This window comes from Carassius auratus, unplaced genomic scaffold (genome assembly GCF_003368295.1).
Source record: "Carassius auratus strain Wakin unplaced genomic scaffold, ASM336829v1 scaf_tig00214183_4049273_7079891, whole genome shotgun sequence".
Taxonomy (NCBI): domain Eukaryota; kingdom Metazoa; phylum Chordata; class Actinopteri; order Cypriniformes; family Cyprinidae; genus Carassius; species Carassius auratus.
The window spans coordinates 131,250-148,838 of record NW_020527547.1 but is presented as its reverse complement, the minus strand read 5'-3'; the positions used below and the strand labels follow the sequence as shown (position 1 = coordinate 148,838).

General features: G+C 37.5%; 4 protein-coding genes across 7 annotated transcripts; 3 read left to right on the top strand and 1 right to left on the bottom strand.

Moving 5' to 3' along the window:
- The first annotated feature begins 454 nt into the window (after nucleotides 1-454).
- LOC113091358 (cytochrome b ascorbate-dependent protein 3-like) lies at nucleotides 455-3,573 on the top strand. Of its 4 annotated transcripts, XM_026256832.1 has the most exons (9): nucleotides 455-521; nucleotides 626-696; nucleotides 1,011-1,099; nucleotides 1,179-1,208; nucleotides 1,354-1,550; nucleotides 2,122-2,330; nucleotides 2,490-2,644; nucleotides 2,927-3,095; nucleotides 3,300-3,573. In XM_026256832.1, the coding sequence occupies exons 5-9, from the start codon at nucleotides 1,364-1,366 to the stop codon at nucleotides 3,321-3,323; spliced, it is 744 nt and encodes a 247-aa protein (XP_026112617.1). In that variant the 5' UTR covers nucleotides 455-521; nucleotides 626-696; nucleotides 1,011-1,099; nucleotides 1,179-1,208; nucleotides 1,354-1,363; the 3' UTR covers nucleotides 3,324-3,573. The 4 variants fall into 4 exon arrangements, with proteins under 4 accessions (XP_026112617.1, XP_026112614.1, XP_026112615.1 ...); XM_026256829.1 differs by lacking the exon at nucleotides 1,179-1,208; XM_026256830.1 differs by having other exon boundaries at nucleotides 1,011-1,208.
- Nucleotides 3,574-4,190: 617 nt separating this feature from the next.
- Nucleotides 4,191-4,508, top strand: LOC113091442 (histone H4-like). Its single transcript, XM_026256972.1, has one exon. The coding sequence runs from the start codon at nucleotides 4,191-4,193 to the stop codon at nucleotides 4,506-4,508; it is 318 nt and encodes a 105-aa protein (XP_026112757.1).
- A 9,396-nt stretch (nucleotides 4,509-13,904) lies between these two features.
- Nucleotides 13,905-15,020, top strand: LOC113091298 (histone H1-like). The gene has a single exon (XM_026256722.1). It carries the CDS (start codon nucleotides 13,970-13,972, stop codon nucleotides 14,573-14,575), a length of 606 nt encoding a protein of 201 aa, XP_026112507.1. The 5' UTR covers nucleotides 13,905-13,969; the 3' UTR covers nucleotides 14,576-15,020.
- A 118-nt stretch (nucleotides 15,021-15,138) lies between these two features.
- On the bottom strand, nucleotides 15,139-17,471 carry LOC113091297 (D(1) dopamine receptor-like). Its single transcript, XM_026256721.1, has one exon. It carries the CDS (start codon nucleotides 17,331-17,333, stop codon nucleotides 15,984-15,986), a length of 1,350 nt encoding a protein of 449 aa, XP_026112506.1. The 5' UTR covers nucleotides 17,334-17,471; the 3' UTR covers nucleotides 15,139-15,983.
- Nucleotides 17,472-17,589: the final 118 nt, after the last annotated feature.

Sequence of the window (17,589 nt, the reverse complement as noted above, 5' to 3'; positions counted from 1 at the left end):
TTTTTTGTAGGGGGGGGGGGGGGGGGGGGGGGTGAGTTTGCAGAAAAGTTTAATTTACGTCAAAAGACATCTCATTAGGTTAGTATCACTTATTTTCTTTTTCATTTGCAGTTTTATTTTATTTAACTATACTTATGCTGTAATGTTTCTGGGTGTTTTGTCGAAAAGTAATCGAAATATAATCTACCTAATAACATTTACATATCTTTCCTTCGTAAATTAGGTTCCGTTCACTCTTGAACAAATACCGGAAGCTGACAATAAATATAATTTTATACCTATTAGATTGTTTTTTGTTAGCTTCTACACTTACTCCAACCCTAAACCTACTCATAAAAATAATGCAAAAATAATAATGATTGTTTTACAGTGAAAAAAAAAAATACGTTATATTGATGTGCGCATGCCCAGTAGTTTTTGCTGTCTGCCTTAACCCTGTTCACTACACTTCCCATGCAGCTTCGCGGGCTAAACAGGAAATTGTCATGTCAGCAAACAGGGCTGCGTTTCACCAAAACATCGTAAGCTTGGTCGTTAAAGTTTATTTACGTTGGTTTTCTCTCTTGCCTAACATTTAGTAAAACACATTATCTTATGTTAACAGACAATATTGTTATTTTAACAGGCAATATTGAAAACAGTTTGCGCGGGTACTTCGTCTGTTTTTGAGTGTCCTCAAACTGGCATTACGTCACAGTAAGAAAAACCCTTTAAGTTTCCAACTACAATAATAATGTAAACCTACAACATTTACCAAAAAGAAATACCAAAGCACTACTTATGCCTATGCATTAATCGGACGGGTCTTATTATTAAAACAATTTTTGTTACATTGTTTCGTTGCGCCATGGAAGTTATTTGAACATTTCTCTGTTATAGTTCAAATAACTTCCCTGTTATAGTTCTCAATTTGTTGAGTGACATAATGTCCATTTTTTTTCCTTATCACTGCTAGTTTGTCCGTTTTCGCTGTTCTGCTAGTGTTTGTTTGCCATCTGATGTGTTTTTAGACAAAATCGAAAATCATAATGAGGAACTGAGATTAAAAAAAACAACGCTGTCACGAGGCTGTTGGAAACTTGTAAGAAGTCAGATCAAGGTACTGAACATTCAGATGTACTACTCTTAGAAAAACAGCCTCATACACCTTGCATGCTCTTTGTTTAAACTATCACCAGACTGTTTGATTCTGAGGATATTTTTATAAGGTAGGTTATTTTGCAATTGGCTATTAATGTTGCTTATGTCTTTGCAAACACCTCTATAATTCAGTTTACATTTAATAAATGTGTCAGGTGAAGTTAATTTCTCAAGATAAATAGATGAAAGAAAAATCATTGTCTGTCCCTGCAGCACTCCCAGGATGAGAGGAATTGTTGCATTTTACCTAACCTATTTGCCATGCCTGATACTGGGGATCATCTGTGTGGCATTGGTAGTTCACTGGAATTACAGCTATCGAGGTGGATTTGCATGGGACGGCTCAGCCAACCACTTCAACTGGCACCCAGTCTTAATGGTCACTGGTATGGTGGTGCTTTATGGGAATGGTATGTTTGATTGGGTGTTGTTTTGGCTTATGTTTCATGCTACTGTAGCTATAATATGATAACACAACATTGCACAGTTAATGTGTTGTAAAAAAAAAAAAAAGTGTGTGATTGTTTTATTGTTAGTTTTAAGTTTAGGATGTTACCGTGTTGCCAGATTGGGTGGTTTTGAATTTGATTGTGTGGGTGGATTTCCGTTTGGGGGTTTCCAAATAAGTTGTAAAGGCTAATTGGTTAGTAAACAAACCCAAATATTCATGTACTGCATCCAGTCAGTCATCACATCTTTGTTAACACGTGCACACTGCAGAGGCGCTGATGTTGATGTTGACACCCAGATTTGCTGCCAGTTACGAGGGATCATCAAACAGACGTGATGTTTGTTGGAGTGGGTGGGTTTTTGTGAACTTTTGGGCTGGAAATAGTCCATCCAATCTAGCAACACTGGAAATATTATCATATTTGGCTAAATATTTTATTATGTTGACTTCTGACTTCTGACTTCTTTTGTCAGTTTTATCAACTGAACAGACTTTCTGACATCAGTGACTTTTTGTCCTCTATTAACCAGCGGTCATAGTGTATCGTATTCCTCTGACTTGGGGTCACAATAAGCTCCCGTGGAAGCTGTTACATGCTGGACTTCTGCTCCTTTCTTTCATTCTGTCTGTTATCGGGCTTTGTGCCGTGTTCGACTTCCACAATGCAAACAACATACCCAACCTTTATTCCCTCCATAGCTGGGTGGGGATTTGTACCACTGCACTTTTTACTGTACAGGTGAGTATCATGTTTAAAAGTGTTGATGTACAGTGAAGTTTAATAGTGGCTAAAAAATGAACACACTTTGTATATAAAAGTTAAACTACATTACATGCAAAATGTTTACAATTATCAGTGGTGTTAGTAATTCTCATTTTTTTCTGATGCTTTTTCTAGTGGGTTATGGGTTTTACCACGTTCCTCTTACCCTGCACTCCAATCTCAACACGTGCTTTTATAAAGCCAACTCATGTTTGGATGGGAGGAATCATCTTGGTACTGAGCATTGTTTCCTGCATCTCAGGGATCAACGAAAAGCTCTTTTTTGCACTGTAAGTGAAGTATGAATTAGCTTTTGCAATCAAGACAATAAGAACTTATATTTAATTGAATTATATATGGCTATTGATTTTAAAGAGATCTTCATGAAGTGCTACCTGCTTTTTAACTAGATCTGATCATTAAGGTCTAATCAATTTGATATGATCTATATGGTATAATCAAGAGATGAGGTATAAAGAAGTAGGTAGAAAACATACTCATAAATGTAGAACTCACAATAGATTAAATGTACTGTCATGCCAAATGAGTTTTACTATTGGTTCTTTCCTCAGAAAAGGAAACACCAATGGCACGCTGTCTTATTCCACATTACCACCAGAGGCAATAACTGCAAATTCATTGGGGGTCATGATTATAGCATTTGGATTGGTTGTTTTGAAAATCTTATCCAATCAGATATGGCAGCGTCCTGAGCCAGGCTATGAAGAGGGAGTTTACCAGGTAAAAGACAGGATTTGTTGTTTGTTAGATTTTTTTAGAACTCTTTGTTCTTTGAGTTTTGTGTGCTTAATGTTGTGACGAAAGCAATGCTAATTATTTTGTCTCCGTACAATTCTCTTTATATTCATAAATCGGTAGTCAAGAAAGTATGTAACAGTTTTTTTCTGTCAGGGTTCGTTTAATATGGCTCCTTCTCATTTTCAGCCGCTGGGGTATGATGGAAGCTGATATCCTAAAGCTGAAATATCTGACAGCTAAATGTTTATCTGTGCTCTTCAACGGAATCAAAGTCCCCTGATGTTGCAGCTGTTATCATACAGAGCACTGCAGTTTACTGCAAATCATTTTATAATGTTTTACATTTGATTTGATTGTACAGCTGCTGTTGTTGTAGAACATAATACAAATGGTCATATATGTAAAATAAAAATGCTTATTTATTATATGAAAGACTTGTGTAATAAATGATTGAAATCAAGGTATTGCCTCTTCTTTGTTTGTTATACCAGTTCAAACCGGCTGAGAAGGGGGTTAAAAATACCAGTGACAAATCACTACGCGTCATCATCAGCAAATACCCAATAGAAATCGAGACTGTCTAGCTCAAATAAAAACACTCCACAGAGTGTATAAAATGTGCATATCTACGCTGAACTCAAATAAGTTATCATTTGATTGTTTGACACTTACGCACTAAAACATAAATATAACACAAAGCCGCACTAAATACTGTCCTAAAAGTTATACAATTTATACATTCAGAAAAACTGAGAATTGATAACGAAAAGGGACAAGCAGGTCAATCCTAATTATTGAAATATCGCGAATAGCACATCGCACCTGTCTTTATTTATTATATATTTTATTAAAAGAAATTTTTTTTGGAGTAAACGATAAAAAAATTTAATAAAATAACATTTATTTCAATAAGACCTACGTCCCACATGTTTTGCATTGTTGCGTTTGCCCCGCCCGCAGAGGGGTTGCACCAAACATGGTTTCCACTAGGTCCGCTTTAAAGATATAGTTGTCAGGCCTCACAAGGAAGCGAAGCTATTGTTTCATTCGTGTTCGTTGACATATTAGTCTGTTTTCATGTCTGGCCGAGGAAAAGGCGGTAAGGGGCTTGGAAAAGGTGTTGCAAAACGTCACCGCAAAGTCTTGAGAGATAACATTCAAGGAATCACAAAACCAGCTATTCGCCGTCTAGCGCGTCGTGGAGGTGTGAAGCGTATTTCTGGTCTGATCTATGAAGAGACAAGAGGTGTACTGAAAGTGTTTCTTGAGAATGTTATTCGTGATGCTGTAACATACACCGAGCACGCCAAGCGCAAGACTGTGACCGCTATGGACGTAGTATACGCTCTCAAGCGTCAAGGCCGTACACTGTATGGTTTTGGTGGTTACATCTAATCCGGACCGGATTTTAAAAAAGGGTCTTTTGAGGGCCGCCCACACATTCAATTACAAGAGCAAGTTAATGTCTCATTTTCTCCTTCATCTTTTCTTCTCTTGTTCTCCACAACACACTTTCTGTTTTGATTAACGTTAGATCACTAAAGTTACCATAGACTATAAAAACATGGATTGTCCGTGACGTCACGCGCGATAGAAGTGTGTTTTTGAAGCCTAAAGTGTGCAGAGCATAGACCGTAAAAGAAAGATATGATGTCTATGGTGCAGAGCATGAGCATGGCCGTGGCCATCTTCGCAGTGCGTCACCGCGCGACCCTCCCGGGACAATCAAAAATGGGCAAAAAGGCGGGAGCTACTTGCTGAAACCACGCCCACCTAGCGCGACAACAGCGGCAATCCCTGTCACTCAAGTGGCCACGCTCTTAATCAGGCAGAATTTAAAATTCACTCCTTTCACAGTTGTCATGAAGGGCAAAATTAGCTATTAAGACCAAAATCATTTTTTGCACCAGGCTGTAAAAATGTTTTTTTTTTTTTGCTGTACAGTTCGTAGACAGTAAAAGTTGGGCATTTTAACATGGGGAGTCTATGGGACTGACTCCCTTTTGCAGCCAGCCTCAAGCGGCCAGTCGATGAATTACAGTATTAGTCACTTCCTTGTTGGCCCCTGTATGGAGTGAGTTTTGGTTCTTTATTACATGCGAGAAAATAAAAGATCTGAGAGAAAAAAAAAAGTTTGAGAGAAAAAGTTATCACACTGATAGCAAAAAAACATTTCATGAGAGAAAAAAGAATATTCGAGAGAAAAGGTTTTCATGCCAATAGCAAAAAAAAATAATATTTGAGACTAAAAAAAAGTTTTGAGAGAAAGTATTTTCTCATAGAACATAAAAAAATATACATTTGAAATTTTTTACATTATTTCTGAGAAAAAAAATCTCTCTCAAAATACTTTGAAAAAAACTCAAATATATATTTTTTGCTATCAGTGTGAAAATATTTTCTCTAAAAAAAAAAGTGTTTCTCTCGAAACGCTTTTCTTTGCTCGATGCAATTTCTTGCTCTCGTGTCAGGATTTTGCTTTCACTGTGAGAATTGTGTCATGGGCGGGGCCATGTTCCTATTGGCCAGTCGGGTGAGCATCGTCTTGTCTTGGGAGTCGAACTGAATCATTACATCATTGTTCGGTTCACCTGCATAGAGGCCGCCTCTGCCTTATGGCTAGTTAAGTTGAGCACGGACACTCCAATGTTTGGGTAAGATGATGACACACAGCTGGCTGAGCAAGTTTAGTATCACTGAAGATTAAACATTAAAAAATAGCACTCATATTCATGAATGAATGTCTATTATATTATTTGCTTGCTAATCGCTAGTAAAGCTAACCAGCCATCATGCTAGGTAAACTTGCAAACTCACCTGGTTTATACTATGTTTAAATCAAATGCCAAATTAATGTTTTGATTTAGATAGTTTCACGCCTTATTTAGTGAGTAGTGAGTGAGCAGTGATTGATATACCGTTTGAAAGTGTCCCACCTAGTTTTCTTTAAAATAGTCTTTGTATGGTTGTTGCACTACATGTTTAGCTACACTGCATGTATAGCTCACAAACTCAGCTACACGGGCTTATTCTAAATATTTTTTACCATCTAGCCGAGGTCTAGAGCTGACAAGGTAAATTGCAGGTCTAGAACTAACTCTTACATTAGCAACCCACAAATATGTTTGTGCCTGTACTGTCATGGTAATTATTTTTTCTTTTAAATCTTTCAAACGGTTTATAAATCACTGTCTAACGTTAGCTAGTTGTAGGGTTGCCACCTTCCATGCATACTAAAGTTAGTTATAAGTTGTACGGGAGGTTGTATGAACAAGCAGTTACTCTTCAGGTGCTTTGAGGCTAGCAAGTGCAAAGGTAGAAACTAGCTCACTACTCGCTAAATAAGGTGTGAAACTATCTAAATCAAAACATTAATTTGGCATTTGATTTAAACATAGTATAAACCAGGTGAGTTTGCAAGTTTACCTAGCATGATGGCTGGTTAACTTTACTAGCGATTAGCAAGCAAATAATATAATAGACATTCATTCATGAATATGAGTGCTATTTTTTAATGTTTAATCTTCAGTGATACTGAACTTGCTCAGCCAGCTGTGTGTCATCATCTTACCCAAACATTGGAGTGTCATATGTCTGTGCTCAACTTAACTAGCCATAAGGCAGAGGCGGCATCTATGCAGGTGAACCGAACAATGGTGTAATGATTCAGTTCGACTCCCAAGACAAGACGATGCTCACCCGACTGGCCAATAGGAACGTGGCCCCGCCCATGACACAATTCTCACAGTGAAAGCAAAATCCTGACACGAGAGCAAGAAATTGCATCAAGAGCAAAGAAAAGCGTTTAGAGAAAAACACTTTTTTTTTTTGAGAAAATATTTTCACACTGATAGCAAAAAATATATATTTGAGTTTTTTTTTCAAAGTATTTTGAGAGAGATTTTTTTTCTCATAAATAATTGTAAAAATTTCAAATGTATATTTTTTTATGTTTCTATGAGAAAATACTTTCTCTTAAAACTTTTTTTAGTCTCAAATATTATTATTTTTTGCTACACTCTCAGAAAAAAAAGTACAAAACGGTACCTTTAAGGAACAAAATCTTGTCACTGGGGTGGTACCCTCAAAGGTACATTATTGTACCTTGAGTCAGAGGAGCAAATTTGTACCTTACTTTTTTGTACCTTCTAAGGGCCAATACTGTACCTTTGAGGATCAATAATGTACCTTAGACAAAGGTACAATAAAGTACCTCTGGAAAAAGGTACAATTTTGTCCCATTAAGGTACCACCCCAGTGACAAAGCCATTTTGTACCTTTAGGTGGCAAAAAAGTTCCTTTTTATTCCCTAAGGAGTGAAAGAAAATGAAGGCAAACAACAACTAACTGCATTTTAAGACATTTATTTTAGTCCTTAAATGGAAAACAGTTTAATTCACAGATTCAATAATAATTCATCTCACAACCATACAATGTAACAACCCAAAATAAAATGTAACAATGTTTAGGATGTCATGTCTGATATAAAAACATTAAAAATAATTAATTAAATTTTTTTAAGAAGCATTTCACTGACAAACTGACAACTTACTGCCACTCCAAAAACAAAATGAACAGCGATATCAGAGAATAAATACAATGGAACCATTTATATTTTCCTTCTTTCAATTTCATGAACATCACTAATAAGAACAGCAATATAGTGCAGAAAAACATGAGTTTTTTTATCAAAGACCAAGCAAAACACTTTAGCACACCACACCAAAGTAAAGAGAGTAACATAACGGATAAACTAAATGACACTTGATGTGTTCTGGATTAAAAAACACAAGCTTTGAGCTCATCCACAACCCTCTACAGCCCTCCCAACACAGCTTAACATAAATGCCCCATACTAACACACAGTTTATCATCGACACAGTATGTATCTGCTGTAGCCTTCTCTGAATGTACCGGGACAGGCTCGAGGGTTAGTGTCACGTTTTCTTTCCACTGCTGAACAAATCGGTTGAATTTGGCTTGCTTCTTAAACGACCCTTCAAAGAGGCATGAAATCATCCTCTCACTCAATCCATAGTCCACTGCTTCTCCATCAACATCATTATCTAGACAAAAGAGAAAAGAAAAACAGCAATGTTAACCACCACTTTGGTAACAACATACAACAATTTAAAAAGGCAGACTGTAACTTTAGTGTAAGTCAATGGGGAAAAAGTTCGAGTCTAGTTAGCGCGAATGACGCGAATTGAGCGTTTCGCGCGACACGCGCGTTAAGCGCGAATGGTGCATTTAAGCGTTTGACGCGATTCGCGTCTGCCGCCCGAGTTGAAAAATTTGAACTTGGGCGTCAATTCGCGCCGCGTTAACCAATCAGGAGCCTGCTAGGAGTCACTCATTCAACATGGAGAAACAACTGATGCTGTCGGTGAGCAGTCAGCCAGAGCTTCATGACAAAAGTTCATATTTCAGGAATAAAAAGGACCTAACGATATATATACACATATTAATAGATTAATTGAATAAAGGACAAATATAAGAAACGTTTCGCTTTACCCCAAACGAATTACATTTTATCTTGAACCACTAGAGACATCAGAGCCAGCGGCAAATGTCAGAAGGTCTATCCGAGCTGAGGCTGCTCTCGGCGGATACATGATGATGGCTGGCTTGACCGCAGTCCGCTGATCATGTGGAGCTCATGTCTCCGAGATCGGCGAAACACATTTTTTAAATAGACGCTGTCTTTATAAATAAACCGCATATTTAAAGACTAAATCATACTTTCAAACAGTCACTGGCTATCGATAGTCACATTCCGCCCAAATGGCTTTGCTTTAGCTTTAAAATATTCCAGAACAAGAGACTGTTGGGCGGCAAAAAGTTTTTTTTGTTTTTTTTATCGTTCTCCTCTGACGCAGTCCAGCTAGCTCACATAAGTCAGAACAAAAGATTTTTCGGCGGCAAAAACGCTTCTCATCCAACTCTGACGCAGTAGTTTTACAGCTAAGCTATAATGATGTGGAAAAAACGTTTTTGCCGCCCATTAGTCTTTTGTTCTGAAATATTTTAATATTTCACGTTAACGTTAACTTTTCGGCTGCAGAGTTGGATGAGAAGCGTTTTTGCCGCCGAGAAGTTAACGTTAGCTCGATGGTGAACTGTAGCCAAGATAGTACTGCTACTTATAATAATAATATTTATTTATGCTATAATTATATAATAATATTTTAACTAACGTTAACTAGTTAACGTTAATAATGGCAATCGTCAACGTGAGTCTAGCTAGCTAATGTTGACAGAGTATGAACTTGGCTAGCACTAACATTAACAGTAAAAGTTAACTTCCAACTTTGAATTAACACCACAAACACTGATTAAAAATTCAAATTACCTTTGAATTAACTTTTCTCCTCTTCAGTGACCTCTGTCCCCAAAGTAAATAACTCCGTGATTAAATCTTCTGTTGATAAATGTCGAAGGGCCATCCTCCCACCTTTGATCGACACTGACAGAGACTGACAGTTGGATCATTGTCGATTCACTCCTGTATCCTTCCGCGCTGCAATATTTATGCTTCCGCCGAGTCAAACTCTGGTTAGCCTGTAGCTAGATCCTTTCAATAGAACACAACTTAAAGCGTTAACAATTATTTGTCTGTTTTATTCTAATATAAATAGGGTAAATGGTTTGAAAATCAAATTCTTCAATACTGTTTGTGAATATAAATGATTACATAATCCTCATTAACATGATTAAAAATGATTCAAAGGGACATTTCACAAAAAAAAAAAAAAAAAAAAAAACATTCTGATTTATTTTGCCCATATCTCAAAACTTCACAGTTAATTTAGTTTGACATTATTGAGTTTGATAGTATAGGTTAACTTGTGTTTCTATATTGAGAGATGACATTTTCAGCATCCACTAATTCCTGCCATTTTATATTTAAACATTAAGGTACAAATATGTAAGGGACAAATATGTACCTTACACCTCAAAAAGCTCACAATGTACAATGGAAGGTGCATAATTGTACCTTAAAGGTGCACAATTGTACCTTAAAGATACATTTTTGTACTTTTAAGGGTACACATGCAAAGTTTGTACCTTAGGGAACAAAAATGGACCTGTATTGTACCTCTTTTTCTAACAGTGTATTGGCATGAAAACTTTTTCTCTCAAATATTCTTTTTTCCCTCATGAAATGTTTTTTTGCTATCAGTGTGATAACTTTTTCTCTCAAACTTTGTTTTTTCTCTCAGATCTTTTATTTTCTCGCATGCAATAAAGACACATTTCTAACTCCATACCCCTGCTGCTCACGAGAGAGAGCGGGAGGTTGGCGCTCGAACGTTACTCAAGTTTTAAAAAAAGCAAGGCGTTTAGAATTGTTACATTAATTGATACTTGCGGTAGTAACAAAAACATTGACAGTTCATTAGTTTATAGATGATCGGACAGAAATGTCAGTAAACCTTTTGACATTTTCATGTTCACTAAATGTTTGTAAACTTTATTATAATTAAATGATGGTAATGAATAAGGTTGGTTTGAATAATAATGAATGAATATGTCTATGAACAATAATGCACTGGAAGTTGTTCCGTATTGTGAATAATTATGGCAGTTGTCAGGTACAATAACTTTACTTCCATAAGCCACAGTCTTGAATGATTTGTTTGCTGTTGCCTTTAAGAAACTATTGCACCATTTAAAAAAAAGACCAATTTGCAACCTATCTAGATACACCGTGGTTCCATTTACATTGAGGTTGCCACCATGTGACGTCGGCATGAAATAAAAATTGACAAGTCTTTTTTTTTTTTTATTGGAATACTGTAGTCTTTATTATAAATAACTTATCCGGGCACTTCAATATTTTCAAATAAAGAATCTTCTCTTGCGATCACATGTGAGGGCGCGAGGGCGTGGCTGTCTGTCTCCCTGCCTCTTCAGAGACCTATCAGAGGTTAACGTTTTTTATATTAAATGGGGGGTACAATGGTGTTTCATGCAGAGTTGTTCACACTGTTAAAGAGATGGATTCTAATGTTAAACATGGCCAAAGTTTTAAAAAATAATTTAGAAGAATGACTGAGAATTTCTTTGCAGAAAATCTTACTTCTGGGTTGGTACCAGTTTCGGCTGTTTTTTTTTTCAGATCGTGGATCTAATGACGTAGACAAGAGTGGAACTCCTTATAGACGGTTTCTGGACCTAAGTTAACTTCCGTTCTGTGTTGTGTATATCGGTCTGGCTGCGGTGCCATCTACAAACGCAGTTAAAGTCAAGGTGATGAGTAGACTGAGGTTGGGCTCAGGTGGTTGTGCTGCGGGATGTGTTTCCCATACATTTATTTATTTTTTGAGACTCGCCACAATAGATTTTCAAAAAGGCTTCGTTAAATAAACATGAGTAACGTAACATTATGTACTGCATGTTTAATAATAAGAATTCCTTACATTTATGTTTAAATATCAAAACGAGGCACGGGTGTTTTTATATCGCTGTATTTCTGAAGGAGGACTTGCATGTTATATGCGTGATAAAGCAGTGTGTGAGCGTTCCAGCTCTGCTTTGTTTACAGCTGTTACTGGGGAAACCTCTATTTCTCGTGCTTTATGTCTATGCTTTAAAACATCTCCTGCTGGTAAAGAATGAATTTGCATTTTCATTAAGTTCGCCTAATCCAAGCAGCAAACATATTTTGTTTGTTATCAAAAAATATCTACTCTAGACAGACTTTGCTGTTGTTATTGATTCTATTTGGAGTCTACCGGAAGTTAAGTTAGGTCCACAAAAGTTCGCCTAATCCAAGCAGCTTTAAATTCGCCTAATCCAAGCAGCAAACATATTTTGTTTGTTATCAAAAAATATCTACTCTAGACAGACTTTGCTGTTGTTATTGATTCTATTTGGAGTCTACCGGAAGTTAAGTTAGGTCCACAAAAGCATAACATTTGTTTATGTTGATGCAGTTGAAACAGTCTATATGAGCATTTCTCTCAGAAAAGGGCGCCCGCGCACACGTTGACCAGAGGGGAGCAAGACCACATACCAATGCGCTTCATCGGGAAATCGATAGGAGGCAGTGGTGTTTGATATCCTTTTTCGTTTTATTGTAAATACAGTGAGGAAAATTGCAGTAGCCAAGGCGAACTGACTGATGTTATCAAGTATGCTGCTGTTTGCAGAATTATCGGATTTGCATCATCGCGGACATCACACTCCCAAGTCGAATGCACAAAGTCTAAACTACCCAGGATGCAAGTCCAAAATTTTCCAGAGAGAATCGGAAAGCTGTGATAAAACTAAAGACTTTTTGGATATATAAAGGATGCAGTAGCCTACTAGTCTATAGGTTCACAAGATTTGGTGAAACTGTATGTTACAAAGATTTTGAGGGGAAACATAAATTAAGTGCACGGATAGATTATAATAAACACTACAGTATTCCATTAAAAAATAAGAATTTCACATTTTGATTTCATTGTGACTTTAAAGGGCGTTGTTAGACACAACACACAGTGGATTGACTGTCAAATGATTTTTGTTTTTACAATAATTATTTACAAAGTTGCAGGATAATACAGTATAATACATTCTGTGCGTGTGTAGGCAAAGTCCCTTTATTATTGTATTGTATTGTATAGTATTTGGTATTGGCTATGTGTATATGTGTGTGTATGTGTGTGTGTATATATATATTACTGCAAATTAAATATGAATAAAAGTTGTACCTATTTGTCATAAATAAGCTTTTTGTGCCCTGGTCGATGTTTATTATTTCTTACTAATGAACCATATACGTTATTGATCAGATGTTGAATAATCTTCAGATTTCGCTTAAAATAAAGAGTGAATTGTCTGTCACATGTATTTATGAAATATTTTTTAATAAATGTGTGTAATAGGCTATAGATAAGTCAATCAACATCACAGTACAGAAATACGTTTAGCAGTAGTTCCGCCCTGGACAAAGAAGGAACGTCGTGAAAATCCTCGCTTTTAAGACTGTTCGGATAAAAAGTGGCTAAGTGGCCTTTGTATATCCACTAAATATAATTGTAAGAATATTAAAGGTTTTGTAAGTATTACATTGTTGAAAAAAGTGCTAGAAATGTATCAGAACAACATACACCGAGATCGCTTCTGTTATGGCACTCCTCGACTGTTGAGAGCACTTTTCCCTTTATATACTACTAACTTCCGTTTTCTTACTAACAGGCAACGTCTTTACATGTGTAATGTTGGTAAATTGCTTATATACAAGTGATTCAAATCATTTACTGGATGTACATATGTTATCATTAATAGATCATTGTAGAAAGAATCTCCGTGAGATTAGAGGAGGTTGAAATGGCTACAGCGCTGATCTGTGTTACCTTCACTTAAGAAAAACGCTTCAGTTTTTTATTCTGTGACCAATCTTAGTCTAAAACCACCACAAATATTTAGATTAGGGTCTTTTTTGTGCATATTGTCCGTCATTTTAATTGTGATTATCAAATTTTAATATAGAATCTACAAAAGAACAGAGGAAGTGCGATATTTCCCGCTGCGCCTCGCACTAAATTTGGACGCGTTTTTATTATTGTACAATAAACCGAGCGATGTTTTGAACAAAACATAAGCTGCTTTTAAAGAGGAAAGACTCTGCTATCGGGACGTGGTTTAAAGTATACAATCCGTCACTCTTTTTCGAGGAAAACCTTGTGTTTTTCAAAATTAGAAAACACATCTACGAACGACTCTGTCATGTTGAGAGCGTCGGTTCAGGGAGTTGAGTCTATATGGTTCTCATCTCCCGTTTAAATCCCGCCCTCAGCTGTTGGATGTAAACATTGCTTGACAGATCTGTACTACGTGACATCGGCTCCAAGTTTACTGAAACTATGGCAGAAACTGCTCCTGCTCCCGCGGCTGCTCCGGCCAAAGCCCCGAAGAAGAAGACGGTAAAGGCGAAAAAGCCTGGACCAGGCGTGTCAGACCTTATCGTGAAGGCGGTTACCGCTTCCAAAGAGCGCAAAGGAGTTTCCCTGGCGGCTCTGAAGAAGGCTTTGGCAGGTGGTGGATACGACGTTGAGAAAAACAACTCTCGCATCAAGATTGCTTTGAAATCTCTGGTGAAAAAGGGGGCGCTTGTTCAAACTAAAGGCACCGGAGCATCTGGATCTTTCAAGCTGAGCAAGAAACCAGCCGCCAAGAAGCCCGTTAAGAAAGTTGTGGCGAAACCGAAGAAACCAGCCGTGAAGAAGAAGGCGGCAGCCAAGGTGGCGAAGCCCAAAAAGGTAGCAGTAAAGAAACCTGCCCCGAAGAAGTCTCCCAAAAAAGTGAAGAAACCGGCTGCGCCCAAGAAAGCCGCCAAAAGCCCGAAGAAAGTAAAGAAACCGGCCGTGAAGAAAGTTGCAAAGAGTCCTAAGAAGGTCAAAGCAGTGAAGCCTAAAGCCGCAAAGCCCAAGGCTACCAAGGCGAAGAAGACGGCCGCTAAGAAGAAATAGACTGCCACCAGACTTCATTCCACAAACCAAAGGCTCTTCTTAGAGCCACCCCATCTTCACAGAAATGCAAATGTCCCTAACGCATGTAAGAAGGCTATTGCCTTTTTAATAGACTGAGAAAATGGTTTTTGGGTGGGGTGCGACACATTTTGAGCTGTCTTGTTGGATAGGGTCCTATTGCTTATAAATATCACCAGCACGAACGGCCAGGACAAATACTTCTGTGTAAAATCGGTTTGTAGAAACACGTGACAGTCTCTTCCTCTGTACCTGATGCTCAAAGCCGATTATTTGCTGTAGATTTTCAATCCTTCACAGATTAGACAGAAGAGTCCGCTGGTTGGAAAGTGTCCGAAATGTGCGAAGATTTCATCGTGTACGAGCGTGTGCACGTATACGTGAGAGCTTTTGTGACTAAACACTGATTCGTGTACTATATTTATATTTTTTATATGATAATACTAGAGTTTCCTGTAAATATAGCAATACAGAACACACATTTAATTTATTCATTGTTAATGGTTTGTTGAATGTTGTTATAAAAGGCAAGATACATCCCATCGGTTTTTGTGTGTGTGTGTATATACTATTGTTTTTACCTTTTACTCATAAACCTATATTTTGTCCAAAACCTGTTTTACTACAATAAAAAAATAAATAAAAAATAAATGGTGTCAGAAGATTATTATTATCATTCTGTAAATCTGCTTAATGTACATTTTTGAATGTCATGTTTTTAAATTAAGGACAAATTTTCTTATTAAAAGCCATTTAAAACTTTGGACAGACCTCTTTTTTGTATAAAAATAAACGTAAAGGTTTTTCCTTAAAATTTATGTGAATGTAAATGGTAATGTTAATGTCACTGGACATGGTTTCATTCGTGACTTCATTTTGATGAAGTTTTTCACAATTTTCATTGTTTTTGCTTGTGGATTGGCAAATGTAGATATTCAAAGTTCATCAAATAATACGAGGTAACAAAAGCAGGAAGCATTATAAAAGAAGAAGAAAAAACCTGTCAGTCTGTTAGTGCCTTCTCCCTTTAGGAGTGAATAAAGGAGTCTTTCAAAGTCAGGTGTTATTTGTTTCCAGTATAAACAAAATCTTCAAGATGACAGACACATGATTATTATTTCCGCCATTAACACATTTAACTGAAAAAGACTGAGCGTTATTCAGATAGAAATAATGGTTGGTACTACATTATTAGCTTTATATATTAAAATCAATTTATGGTATGGAATCTATCTATCTCACAATGAGTGACCTTTTGAATGATTCATGAGCAGAGTAATGGAGAAAACAGCACTCAAAAACAGGTCAAGCCTGTTCAATTACTCATGGTCTTACTCAGTTTGAAGTAAAAGTAGGCATAAGAAGTAGAATTATTTTCAAAACATAAAGATCACAATATTCCAGATATACTAGGAGATTCACTTTCATTATGAGCCACATGTTCAAGAGATGCTAAATCATCCTCTTTTGTAAATGGTATGATTTTATCCAGTGATAATTCTGTTTCTCCATGACTTAGCATATGAGTCCTTTCCCCATATACAAAGGTACATTCCGTTTCATAATGGACTTCAGCCATCTTTGACACTGTATCAAAGCATATATCTTTATCACTTTCCTCCCTGACAGCATGCGGATGCAGACATGGGTGACTGAAGAGGTGAATGTCTTGAAGGTTTGTGGAGTCGCGATGGTACGACACCAGCTCATTGCTGAAGTCAACCGTTTGCACAGTATTCCGAGAGCACAACTTCCCACATCCCAAGAGACTGGAGAAAGCTTTGCGGAATTCTGCATTAAATGCATAAACTACAGGATTCAAGGTAGAGTTTGCCCATCCACACCACACGAAAACATCAAAAGTCGTCTTATTGACACATGGGATCTGTCCGGTGTTGTGGAGGCCAGGGTCACAAAATGGCACCATGCAGTTGAGAATGAAGAAAGGGAGCCAACAACAGACAAACACGCCCATGATCATCGACAGGGTTTTCAGGACTTTGGTTTCCCTCTTAAATGCGCTTTTTAACTTCTCTTCAGGTGCTTTATTGCAGCTCTGGCAGGACTGAACATGCTTAATGGTACACTCTTGCATTGATATCCTTCGGATCTGCCTTTGCGCTATAAGAAAGATGCGAGTGTATGTGACAATCATTATGGAGACAGGGATGTAGAAGCTGATTAGAGATGAAGTGATGGCGTAAGTGCGGTTTAAACTGGCATCACACTTTTCACCGATTTCTCCCAGGTCTTCTTTATGGCGCAGACTCTTATGCCAACTCAGCTGCACAGGAATGAATGAGATCAGAATAGAGAGCATCCATGCCACTCCAATCATGACAAATGCTACTCTTCTTGTCATTTTCTGCTCGTAGCTCAAAGGGATAGCAATAGCCCAGTAACGATCCACACTTATGATGCACAGATTAAGAATGGAGGCAGTGGAACACATGATGTCAAAGGCTATCCATACTTCACAGAAACTGCCGAATGGCCAGAAACCCACAATGTCAGTGGCTGCCTTCCACGGCATTACAAGAGAGGCTACTAAAAGATCTGAGACAGCCAAAGACACTACAAACACATACGCCACTTTGGAGCGCAGATGACGGAACCGTACCACTGCGGTGCACACCAGAGCATTCCCTAGAAAGGTGGAGAGCACAAAAATGAAAAGCAGAAAAGCAGTCGTGGAGCGAGTTATTAATTCTGAGACATAACCTTCAGTCTGGTTTACCATCTTCTGGGATTACCCTGGCTACAACCTGAAAAATGTAGTCCTTTGATCAAGCAACCGTTCTTCAGGGTACATTTGAAGATAGTTTAATATCCAAAGACTTCAGGAATTCATCCATTAATGAGAGAGTTGTCTGTAATTGAACATTTCTTAAATAACCTTCCCTCCTTCGTTCAACCAGAGAATTGCCTGAGAATACAGTGCAGAGGGTGAGGCTAATGATCTTGGGGGAGGAGCCTAAGAAAATATAGTAGAGAGG